Genomic DNA, 13,080 nt, shown 5'->3' with positions numbered 1-13,080 from the left:
CCCATCTCTGGATATCTTCCATGTCTTATTTCATTTTTATGTTTTTTTTCGAGTGGTGGAACACTTTCCTTGAATACTTCAATTGCAAATGTGATCAGCAATAGTTCCAGCAAAGCTTTATTTGAGAGAAATTCATAGTACAAAACACGTTGTGAAGATCCAGTGTTAGTTTAATCAAGAATTAATGTGAACCTAATGATTCTTGTGGTTGCTTTTTATCTTATTCAGTTTGAAATGCAAGAAAGTCTGACGATCGGTTGCCTTTAATAATTAATAAGAACATGTGGGTATATTTATAGCCTTGTACTAACCTTAGTGTAGTGAAACTTATATATATAAACACGAACTGTCATAAAGTTTTTATTTAAAGAGAAGCTAGACCTAGGCCAATCCAGCTAGTCTCCAGCACATAAGTTGTCAGGTCTGGTACTTGTAATTCTTCATGATGAGTGTGTAATTCCTTGATTGGGTCAAAAACCTCCATCATAAAAATTAATTTTACATAATATTCAAGGAAACAGATTTGAAATTAAATCTGAAAGTCAAGTACCAGCAATGGCAACCCACTTGTCCATTTATTTGTTACAAAATCATATTGTAGTGAATTTGTCTTCATTTTCGCGCTGTAGTAGTTGTCCAGATTTAATTCGGTGATGTCCTTGTTACCAAGGGTGGTCTGATTCACCTCCAAGTGCGCAAGCGCCTTTACACCCTGCCTCCATATCGATCTGTCTAACGCATTTTCTCTTGTCAAGCCCACCTTGTTGTTTTCCTCCTCAACTTGCCTTGTCCACATTTTTTGGGTCTTCCTTGTTTTCTACCACCCTTCACTCCAGCGCTCTTCTCAAAACATCATCTTCACCCCTTCTCAAAAGATTAATGTCCATACCACCTCACTCCATTCGCCTTCGCCCACTTATCAACACTAAAAGTAAGATTTTACACATGGCACTAAACGTGAGACTTTTGGTGTAATAAGATTATTATCAGACAACCTTTAAATTTTAGGCTACTTTTTTTTTCTTTTTCAACCAGCTTTTCTGAGGAAAATGAAATTATACGTCAAGGTACTTTGAGCTAACAGACCTGTGCTACTTGATTTAATACTATATCATAAAATAATTATATATTCTACTTTTGCCAGATTGTTAAAAGGTAAAGCTCACTTTTACAACCAGCTTACTGTTTTCTTTGATTGGTCTGAAAAAGAGCTTGTTATGAAAAAGGTGTGTTATTGGACTTCTCAAAAAGGCAATCTATTAAGAATGAATAAGCTGAAGCTTAATGAGAGAATTGAAAAGCGTCTTAAACATTTCAAAAAACACCCTATTCAGCCATTCTATAAACCTCGCCTCAGTGAAAGCCACTTACCACCACCAATGTGGAATCATTTTTACAGGCAGCAACCCGCTTTGGATCATGCAAAAACAATGAAAGATGCCAAGGTATTTTCTGTTGAATCGGAAAAGAGGTCGTCATCTGGTGCTCGCTGCTATGTTGTTTCTGGCTTAGAAGAGTTTTGGTCATATTACAAAAACTTGAGTCCAACAAAGCGACATTTCTATGAGTTGATAGAGGAAAATGCTCCGTGCCATTTATATTTTGATTTAGAATTTGATAAAACCATAAATGGTTTCGTGGATGGTGAATCAATGGTTGACTTGTGGATTTCTTACACAACATTTTGTTTGAAACGACTTTTAAATGTAGTTACTAGTAGAAATAATGTGATAGAGCTAGATTCCACAACTGAAAAGAAATTTAGCCAGCACTTGATTTGGCACATTCCAAATGCTGTATTTGCGAACAACGTGGAAGCTGGAAAATTTGTGAAAGAGATTTGCAAGGACTTGTTGTCATATCTCGACATGAGAAAGAATGCACACAACACAAACATACAAAAGCACTGGATTCATTCTACAAAGTATGCTAACGCACTAGACAGTTTGTTAGTAAAGAAAAGTGATGAAGAGAAAGGTATTTTTGTTGATGAAGGTGTATATACAAAAAATAGAAATTTTCGTTTATATCTGTCCAGTAAAAGAGGAAAAGTGACTGAATTACGGTATTCCAGAAACTGTCAGTTTATGCTAGGGCCAGTGGACTTGTCTCGGTCATGCTGTACTTTTCATACTGATGAACTTGTCACAAATAATAAACAAAGTAATACAAAAATTTGTGATGATAAACAAAAACTTATATTTTTTTCTTCGTTAGTAACCAATGTTCATACACACAAAGAATTAGTTTTTCTGAAATCCAACAACGTTTTGACTTCTACTCCCAAGCCTGAATTTACAACTGTTTTGCCTGTGGAAAAGTGTTTTTCCAGCATTGTCGCATCACCACATTTACAAGATTTCAGCAGTCTTCCCAGTGACATTCCGTTTCAACAATTACACCAATTTGTTACAGAATATGTGAAACAATACAATGCAGATGCTTGCATAACAAAAATTAAATATTCTTCAGACACAAAATGTATTTTTTATGATATAGCAGGCACTCGGTATTGTCATAATATCAAACGTGAACACAAAAGCAATCGAATATACATCATGATTAATCTCAACCTTAAAATGTGCTATCATTGTTGTTATGATCATGAGTGCCATGCAACCAATTCAAAGTTGAAAACGTTGCCACTGCCAACATCTATCTTGAATCTACTTTCTAGCCAGGTGTCAAGCTTTAATGACTGTGTTGGTGATGATGAGTTAGTTAAATTTGTTGAAGAATTAGAAAAAAGTTAACTTTGCTTGTTTGTGGAAATTAAGTGCCATGAACTTTTCAATGAAAACTGCTTAGAGTATTTTTTATCATAAGTCATTATATATTTTATATATATATATTTTTTTTTTGCTACAATTTATTAACAAAAATTTGTCAAAATATATTTATATTGTATACCGGTATTTGTTTATGGTGATATGTATAGTGTGTTATACACAAGTTAGTTAGTTCTCTGTCTCAACAGGTCCGCTGTTCTTCCGAACACCGCGATCTTTTGATTTTATCTTTATTTTATCATAAGCGAGCTCTTTCATTTCAAAATCTAAAATTTTCACTTTTTCTCTTTGCCTTCAACATTCGTCTGGGTTCTTGTAATCATTCCTTCTGAAGACTGTGGTCGAGTCGTCCATGTTTCCTTTGCATTTTTTCAATAAAATATCTGCTTAGTGCTTACGTCCACAAATTTCACAACATACTTTCCAGATAACATTCTTTGTTCTTTTGTACAATTATATATACATTTTGCGTGCTCTTTTATTCATTTTGCTTTTCGTCATTAACGCGTCCGTGACGAAAAAGATACTGCTAACTAGATAACTACTAACTTTTTGGTCTAAATAAATATATATATAATAGGCCTACCGTTGTAGTCACTAGTCAGTAGTATCTTTTTCGTCGCAAACTCGTTAATTCTCGCGTTTTTTTAGAATTTTGTTTATGTAATGTATAATGTCTACACATTTTTTTTTTCAAATCATTCAGTGTGTGTAACACTGACATTGTTTTGTGAAACTAGTTGTGTTTTCAGAACCAATTTGTCGTATACAAAAAGCGATATTATATATATTTTGCCTGTAAATTTTCTGGTTCGAAAAACGTCAAGGTTTTATGGGGTTTGTTATTTTGACTTGATGTTATAGTTTCACTTGTGAATTGTGGTTGACATGCAAACTAGTCATTTGATTTACAGTAGTTCTATCATGTCTTGATCACAGGATCAATCCAATTGGCGTTTTGTGAATCTAATCCATTATATCTTTTTTCCCAGTATTTTTGTATGCCTAAATATTGCCTTTATAAACCTCACATGGCTCAGTTTGTTGACTTGGCAAATAATGAAGAACCAACTCTAGTATCAGTGGAAGATGATGTTATGGAGTCATTACAAGCCGGAAATTTTGAGGTGAAGGGTTCTTGTCGTTTTATGGTGTAGGTTAGGCATTGACATATGTAGCTTTTGCCTGTTGTAATTGTGGTTTGAAAAAGTTGCTACCAAAAAATCAAACATTTCAATTATGAATAAGCTTGGCATATGCTAACTGCGGGTAAATAACCATGGTAATGGGCTTTCTCGCAAAATTGAACTTTCAATGGCTAATTCTACCTTTAATATTTCATCAAAATTGAAATAATTTTCAGACGTTGATACTTGAAACCATTGAGGCCTCAGCGTTGTCCATTCTTTGTTTATAGATAGATAGTAGATACCATGCAGCGAACTCTTGTAAGCTAAACACTAAACAGCCTAATGGTTTATCTCCAATTTACTGACAACACCAAACGTTGCAGTAGAAGTCTTGTCAGACAAGACTACGATTAAAGGAATGCGTTCTTATTTATTCCACAGCTTTTGTCACTTACAAAAATCTACCGAATCAAGTTGTGTTTTGTAGCACTTTTGTGTGGCTAGTATCACAACCTTGCATTGTTTGAAAAGAATAAAATTTTATGAAACATTTTGCATAGCGGTTTCTCTCAAAGACAAATTTCCGTTTGAGGAGTTAGAATGACTATTAGGATTTGAGTGTGAATAAAAATTGAAGTTTTTAAGCGCCAGCTGATTTTTCGCGGGTGTTCGTCAACTTAAAAATGTAGCTTCATAATGTCGCAAACGCAGCTTTTTTTCTATTGATTTGTCGACACAAAATCGATTGCACCAATAAACCTGTCTGCTCGATGTCTCACTGCATTTTCTTCACGATACACTGGTGCAATATATTCAGCCCTTCTTCCTACCGCATGGGAAATCTGCTTTCGCACATCAATAATTGAAGCATATGGCGATGCTATCTTTTTAGCCCTGTCTTGATTTTAAATTATTCACTCACTGTATAAAAGCCCAGCCAAGCCAGGAAACAGCTCAGTGAGTTTTTGACTTCGGCGGAGAGGCAATCTTTTACATGAAGTAGTTTAAGTTTACCTTGGTTAAAAGAAGAATAGATTGTGCTTTGAATGAACTTTGAGCTGTTTCAATGAGATTGTAGGTAGCTACCTTGCAGTTTAAAAATAAAAATGATATGTGATTAATGTATTAGTAACAGATTTATTTGTTTAAGTTAACATCATTAAGTTTGTTAAAGGAATTACATGTTTCTCAAAATTTCATCTTGTGCGTGTATTTTTGTTATAGCGGACAGAAATTGATAATTCAATGGCGACAGTGATTCGTATAAAACGGAAGAGGTTCGCTGACCCGGTGGAAACCTTGCTTATGACTTGCAAGAAGGCAAAACGTGACGAAAATGACAAAAGCAATGGTAAAATCGTTGACCTCATTGAAGTCGAAGAAAAGGTTTTCCGCTTTGCAGCCACTTTGAAAAGCGATGCTCCAATTGATGACGACGCCAAAGCCAAAGTTGTTGAAGCCATTTTACAACGGGAAAAACTGAAAGCGATGTACAGAAAGAAATGTCACAAAAGGCAAGTTTTGCACAGGCGCTCGTTACCAGAACTCAATCGTTTTGAAAAGCTCAAACAGAAACTGAAAGCTATGAAGTTGCCTCACCAACACTCAGAGGAAAAACAACATCTTTCAACAAAACCGGTGAAACGTCGAGCCTCTTCCCCTATATCGCCAGCTATACCAGAGCAATCTCACAAGCACGCTTCTTCAATCAAAAGCGCTAAACCTTCCGTCAAAAACATACCTGTTGTTGATGAGAAAAAGGTTGTCAAGACTCGTTCAGCTTCAAATTCTGATGATATTTATTGCAATTCCATTAAAATGCTCCGAGAAAAACTGCAAGTTTCCGAGCCAAAACAAGATGACTATGTTTATGATCTTTATTATTGTGAAAAGGCGCCTGACAATTGGAACGTTCAAGATATTCTTTACGTCAGACCGTACAAGTACGTTATTATACTCACTTAAATTGCTCAAATAGATTGCCATGTTTGTAATTTTTGTGTTGTGTCACTGAGTCTCAGTACATGGCAACTTCAAAATCGTTTCAATGCCACTTTTATATTGAAGTGATGTCGAGTTTTTGAGTGAATCTCCAAAACAATACGATGCTGCTATATACGAGGAGGAAGATGATAGCAATGATGAAAACAACTACAGAAATGATTACCCTGATGAAGAGGAAGACAGGTAAGAAGACCAATGTGGATAGATAAGAAAAATGTGACTGATAATATCTTTGGACCGCTTTTTTTTAAAGCATGATAAAACATGACTTCTTTGCTTACGACTTACCGTATAAAGCATTGGTACTGAATGCTAAACCTTTCCACCGACCATCTATCGTAGCGTTTATTTACGTATATTCCGAACACTCATAAAGATAAGTTGTATTGTAAAGCAAAGGAATTTTAGGATATTAAATTTGGACGAAATTTGGGTGATTTTGCGGAAGTTTTTCTCGCCTGGAAAACCTATCTTTTGAACGGCAAATCTGACATTTTGACTTGTTGTAAACAAATTCTAGTTTATCATATACATTTGGTCGTATTGTGCTGTGCAGCCACAGAGTGTGCAGAATATTTAAAGCAGTTTGCAAGATTACTCATAAGCAATTAAGCATATTCATGCAGTATGCTCCAAACTACAAGAACTTGATCTTCCTTGGTATGAAAGCTAAAGACAAATATGACAACTTGACGTGGCCCAATGATACTTCACACTACGACTAGCTGACAAATCTTTAGCAGCTGAGTGGCTGAAACAAAGTCGTTTGGTCAGAAGTGGAGCTAAAATAACAACAAAATCAATATCTGTTGTATATACAAAACATTTGCTAAAAAAATTAACACACTACATACACTTTTTACTTTTTCTACCATGTTTCTCCCTAACAATTATTAAACTTTTCATCGAATCATCCTAAAATTTAGTATGTAGAAGTTTCCTAAACTGCAAACAAGGCAGGTTTAAGTTGATTGTATTGGCTTTTGGTTGCCGTGCTCTTACTCATTATATTAGAAAAAAATACCTTGTGATATTTCAAGGCGAAATATTTCAAGCGTGTCTTGGTTTGCTTTCATTTCAAGCTTACAGTTTGCTAGACGCATCTCAAAATTTTCTGCAAATTTAGTATTCTCTGCACGTAAAAGTAGTAGAACTGGTCACCAGTGTTTATCCTGTTTCTCACTTAAAGTATGATATGTTATTCTTAAAGTCTTTATACCATTTTCAGCATCAGTGAAGACGAACGGAGGCTAATTTACGATGAAGAGGAAGATTACGACAGCGATGGATGTGACTTTGCCGCTCGCGATGATGACGCCTATGACGGCTTTATGACGTCATGCACTGGCTTGGAAATGTCAACAAATCTGGACGATTACAACGCCGCAGATGACTATTGTAACGACATGGTCCCCGATCACCTTGGTGATTACGCCAACGCTGTTCACGACGAGTACAATTGTGGAAATGATGACTTTTTCTAGATATTAGTTCGGCTGGTGAATCTTTTTGTCTTCAAGGAAGTCAAATGAATTTTTAAAACGTTTTTGCTCAAAATCTTGTTTTTGCTTCACTCGCTTTTGGAGATGCTTCACTTGTTTACAGACGTGGTCGGTCACGTGTGTTTCCATCACGGGTTTCTATGACTGCCATGCTTTTCTATTTGGTTATTTTGTTTGTTAGTTTGCAAACAAGAAATGGAGATTTTGAAAACTCGGCTGTAAACACGTCTTTTTAATGCACGCCACAATGCAACTGCCCGATTTTGCAACGCATTCGATTCTTTGCGATTATCATTTTATTTTGCTTTTTTTTTTGTTGTATTTAGGAGTTCTTCCTCTCAACTTTATTGGGTATAGTACGGTTTGCTTGGTTTGGTAAAGTTGCTTTTTCACAACTTTTTAGTTTGTAGAAATTTCTTTAAAACCAACTTTCAACATCTTTTTGGCTGCGGTCCCGTAGCCTCTCGGTACAGTTTGGGAAGACATTGCCATCCTGGTTCACTCAAAAGGATATACCTGCGGTCCTAAAGGCTCATTCTAAGAGAAGGCCAACAACAAAATTATGCTAATTACGTGTAAAACCACTTTTACTACTTCCATTATCATGTGTCATCGTCTTTTCCTTGAAATTTTTTACCACATTACTTTGTTGTATTTATATTTATTCGATAAACCAGGCACGTTGCTTTCTATTACATGTTAGTGTCTGGTTGTAGAATGTAGAATCAGAACTACTTTGAGCTCTATCTTTTTTATCGTATCTTTTCCATACTCTACAAGGCATGACAACAGATGGAGACAGGTCCAATTTTGTCCCGTGGAGATATTTGTTTTAGATAATGTTTTTGTTAAACGAAATTAATCAACATCCGCCCATTTCACAGATTGGATTTTGATTTCGCGTTGACCTGACAGATTGTTATTTCACGCTGACATTACAAATTTCGTGCTTGAATATTTGATATTACCAATACATTTATTTGTCTGCACATTAGTTGTTATCATTTATCTTGATAATACAGATCACAGCAACTGCAGGCAGCCTAAACATAATCTTGTGATAACAAATTCTCTTCGGAACGTTCGGTCGATTTTAGGCCAATATATTATTCCACGCAAAAGCCATCAACTCGATTGAACGTGAGTCTATCCAGGCGCGAAATTTATCAGATAGCTAAATTGGTTTTCTGTCAAAACCTGGTAGATTTCGTACTCTTAAAAAGCGAGTTGCAAGACCAGAAGTGCATATCTCTGCTCGCATTAGTAAACAAATCATTTCTTGCGTTGATTAAAAATCATTGCTTCGTGAAATAACCCAAGGAGGTCATGCGTTTTAAACTGCATATTTTTTTCACTTGAAAAGTTCTTTATCGTTGAAACATTGTATTTTGTCCGCAATTTTTCACAATAGCAGCCTATCGCGGATGTTTAAAAGTTTTGAGATCAATATTCAAGCTAGATAATAGAGTTTGGGTCACTGTGCTGTAGTTCTGGCTACGGGGTGACGTAGCCATTCGTCCTTTTAAACCTGTTGATCTTTTAATGGATAAATTAATCATTTTTAATCCAAACTCACTTTTTTCTCCTAGGTAAAGTGGCAATTAACTGCATCTTGAACAAAAATGAGTTTGGAAAATCAGTGTTGTTTTTTTTCTGGCTTTTAGTTCAGTAGTCCAGGTTGTTTCAGCTCTTGTTTAGGCCAGAAGTTGAAATTTGAAAGAGATTAACCCTTAGAAGGTTGGGCTCCTGGAGTCTTGCTCAGTTTGGTGGGGGGCTGTCGATTCTTCTTATGCTTTAGGAGTGATATCTCTGTTATTTTTTAAGGCACCGTTTCAAAATTTGGGATTCACTTTATAAAATTATTCACGCTGAGCATATCCGAAAATTAAAACTATATGAATTTTAGAACTGCTCATATACGTTGAAATGTTGAGGTCACTTATGACTGTAATTGTAGCGTGAGTTTACACATTTTTTGATAGAGTAATGAAGAACGTGCATTGCAATGTTGTGATTAAAAATTTTTTACATAATTTTACATACAGCCAATTCCCTTCACGCTGTGAAACAGTTAGGATTAACGAGACATGTGCCAAATCAGTTATTTTCATCTAGCTGGTGGGAAAATTTTAAACAATAGAATATGAAATATTTCAGATGATGTGCTGAGAAATGCCTTATATCTCTCAATTTATAACCTTTATTCGCTCAAAATTTCAGCTCAACAGAGGTGAATAAAAGTTAGGAAAAGTCAAGAAATCTCGTAGTCGCAGCCTCAGTGGTTTTAGAGATACAACTGTTGATACAAAAAAGTTGAATTGACAGCCCCCAACCTTCAAAGGGTTAATGATCTGAAAGTGTGGTACCACAGAGTCATTGAAACAGGTTTTCTAAACTGTGTCAACTAACGTTTTGTTGCATTCTGATGATGTCAAGTCCGGTGATGCGGTTTGTTTCAGGGGTGTTTTACATGACAGGGTTATATTACGTTTATGTTGATTGATTGATTGAATCTTTATCCTCGGACTGGGAAAGCTTCTTGCAGAGCTTAATCCTGGCAGTTTCGCATACTTGTAGAGGCTTTGAATCACTTCCGCAGGCCCGGTCACCGATATTGACAGAGTGAAGTTTTCCGATTGTTCAGATGTTGTTGCCGGGGAATTATTCCATCCATTAGATGCCGCTGAATGATGAGCAGTCCTTAACGTGCGTTGCTCTAACCAACTGAGCTATCGGGCCAGTCTGTGTTTTGTTGCGTTGAAACACCTCATGACCTTACGTTTTACTGAATACGAAAAAAATTGCGTTTTACTGAATAAGAACAGGAAATTGTACAGAAGGAAGCACATTTCGAGCTTTTTATCCTACTTCATAAAACATTTTTATCTTCATTTTCTGAATGCTTGAATTGCGTAATTTATGGTTGAATATGTGTACGAGGTCCAATATGCTGCGTTTTCTTCACCAAAGTAATTTGATTTAAATTATAGAATGTTCTTGTTCGTGTAGCCTACTCGTCCATCACTTCTTAACACAATTTCAACTGTCGAACTTCGCCAACGGCATATGGCTTTTGTAACAAATTTCGTTCTGATGCTTGCGGTGCCACAGGTTTAAATCAACGTTGGGTTCAATGCACTCACAACCCGCAAGAGATTTAACTGCTTTTTTTTCAAAGCAATCAATGCTCTATGACTTATAAGGTTTTGACTTAATGTTTAAATAAGAAGCAATTCGTTTGCAATTAAATCGAACTTTATTCTTGGTTTGCATTTTAATCACACGGAGATATTTTTGTTGGTATCGATCGGGCGATATTAATTTAACTTGGCCTTGACAGTGGCTGAAAGTATCAAAGTTGACGCTATTAAATTTTTCGCTTTTTTCATTTTCAAATAAGTTTTACTTAGGCTAACTATCTTTTCGACTGTTTATTTTACATTAAGCAAAACTTAAAAAAGTTAAATTCGATGTATTTTTGATGCAAAATATTTGCGCAATAACTTTTTAAAAGAAATAGATTGGGATATAGTAGGCTACTGTAATTTGAACCAAATTTTCTGCTGTTAAAAAAGCTGGTTAGCCTACATTAATTGTTTTATTTATTTTATTTGCAAAAAAGTTGCTATATAATCTACTTAAATTGTATCGCTAGGTTTGTTTGAGTGTCTACATTTTATTACCCGATTGTGAAAATTAAAGACGTTGCGGTTTTGAATTTGCTTTCCGCATGAAAAATATTTTGGAGTTTTTCCCATTTTTTTGAAAACTAACAGGGTAAACAAAAGTTCATTTTACCAGCTAAAAAGTACAAGTCCCTTGATGTACATTTTGAATTGAGTTTTTGAGACTTTTGTGAGTGGCAGCATGAGTGCAGGCATGGTGCAGGACTGCAGGTATATTCGAGCAGGTAAATTATCGTGGGTCCCTTTTCATTATTTTACTCACGTAGCCTCACATCGTGAAATCCATCTATCTGATTGGCTTGTTAACTGCTATATCCAACTTTGACAGACTATCTTGGCTTGACGCACACAAAAGCGGAAAGATCAATCGACAATTTAACTCTCGTAGACTAGTGTGCACTCTGCAAATCACATTAAGAATAGCTTTCATTTGGCGGCACTTGTTGGATGAAAAATTTCACAAAAAAACAAGTGGAAATTTGAACATAAGTTTAGTGATCGGGATTCGTCGTTGGTTCAAAGCAGTCGGGCTCTAAGTTTGCTGAGGTAAATTGAAATGTTAAGAAATTTCACTTTAATGTTGTTTTATACAGAACAACAACGAGGTCAGTAACTTAACGAAACCTGTTTGCAGTATGTTTCAACCAACGCCATGACAACGTCGTGCCAGCTCAATCCAAATGAAGTTTGCTACCAAGGTTGCGACTGCTGTTCTCTTTCATGCAGCCACACCACGTGCTCGTGCTTAAAAAGGTTCGGCGAGAACTACGTCACTGTGACCTCACACGGTGGAAAAATAACAGTTTTACGTGCCATTGACCAGCATGTAGCGGGACATATCATGCCTCCGATTTTCGAATGCAACTCTATGTGCAAATGCGGAGAACAGTGCATAAACCGCAATGTTCAAAACGGTGTCGCTGTTAAACTCTTGGTGTTTGCATGCCGCGATGGACGGGGATGCGGAGTTCGGACCCTTGAGTCGATCGAACCCGGACAATTTGTGTGCGAGTATGCCGGAGAAGTTCTAGCACCGTCCGAAGCGAAACGTCGCAGCTCCGAGCAGACTTCCACGGACATGAATTACATCATTGCCATCAAAGAACACTCTCAACAAAGCACCCAAGTAACCTACATAGACCCTCAGAACAAAGGTAATGTGGGAAGGTTTCTCAACCATTCGTGCGACCCGAATCTTATCTCTATTCCAGTGCGGGTGGACTCGGAAATCCTAAAACTGGCACTTTTTGCAAGGAGGAGGATCGTTGAAAATGAAGAGTTAACGTTTCATTACGGTGGGAGTGACGAAACATCTACTGCCAGGGCGTTGGATAGCAACTTGTCAGAAAATTGTCACAGAAAGGTGTGCTTATGCAAATCGCTACGTTGTGTTGGTTTTTTGCCTTTTGATGAAGCTTTATTTTCTCATAATTGTATGACATAAGACCAACGCCAGTTAGACATGAAAACCCTGCGTATGCACATCAGGATCTAAAAAGGTCCTGCATATTTGTGTTATCACGAGAAAATTGGTTTTGCAATTTTTTTTTGCCATTTTGATTTATTCTGTCTACTTCTACATTTTTTAATACTATTTTAGTATTTATGTACATATTTTAAGAGTGTTTTTTCATGGAATAATCTCGCAACTCTTCTATGCACTGCAAATTTTAGAAGTGTAACGAATTACCTGCTTCTGTTATTAGGAAGTTTTGAACGAAAATTTGGCCCAAGAGACTTCTTTGTTTTCATACAATAAAATTATGTTTGTTGATAAGACAGCAATTCAAAGTCATAGAACGTATTATTCTATCATACAAACATTTCATACCGTTTATAATGACACAAAAATGCTTTGGTCGTAAAACCAGTGAATTTCAACCTTTTGACCTGTTTTTGCTAAAATCTTATGAGCAATGAGAGACCTTCGTTTTTGTTATAGATGAACTCAGAACAAGTGGGCGAAAAA

General features: G+C 36.1%; 3 protein-coding genes across 3 annotated transcripts; all 3 read left to right on the top strand.

The window, feature by feature from the left end:
- The first annotated feature begins 1,265 nt into the window (after positions 1-1,265).
- On the top strand, positions 1,266-3,033 carry LOC145778915 (DNA-directed primase/polymerase protein-like). Its single transcript, XM_082590507.1, has 2 exons — positions 1,266-1,977; positions 2,978-3,033. The coding sequence occupies exons 1-2, from the start codon at positions 1,266-1,268 to the stop codon at positions 3,031-3,033; spliced, it is 768 nt and encodes a 255-aa protein (XP_082446633.1).
- On the top strand, positions 2,749-8,412 carry LOC145778106 (putative RNA polymerase II nuclear localization protein SLC7A6OS). The gene is made up of 4 exons (XM_082589521.1): positions 2,749-3,916; positions 5,144-5,862; positions 5,987-6,106; positions 7,152-8,412. Exons 1-4 carry the CDS (start codon positions 3,791-3,793, stop codon positions 7,405-7,407), a joined length of 1,221 nt encoding a protein of 406 aa, XP_082445647.1. The 5' UTR covers positions 2,749-3,790; the 3' UTR covers positions 7,408-8,412.
- A 3,351-nt stretch (positions 8,413-11,763) lies between these two features.
- On the top strand, positions 11,764-12,555 carry LOC145778914 (histone-lysine N-methyltransferase SETMAR-like). Its single transcript, XM_082590506.1, has one exon. It carries the CDS (start codon positions 11,764-11,766, stop codon positions 12,553-12,555), a length of 792 nt encoding a protein of 263 aa, XP_082446632.1.
- Positions 12,556-13,080: the final 525 nt, after the last annotated feature.

This window comes from Aplidium turbinatum, chromosome 10 (genome assembly GCF_918807975.1).
Source record: "Aplidium turbinatum chromosome 10, kaAplTurb1.1, whole genome shotgun sequence".
NCBI lineage: Eukaryota > Metazoa > Chordata > Ascidiacea > Aplousobranchia > Polyclinidae > Aplidium > Aplidium turbinatum.
Note: the sequence above shows the minus strand (reverse complement) of the source record. Positions and strands in the feature narration are given on the sequence as shown.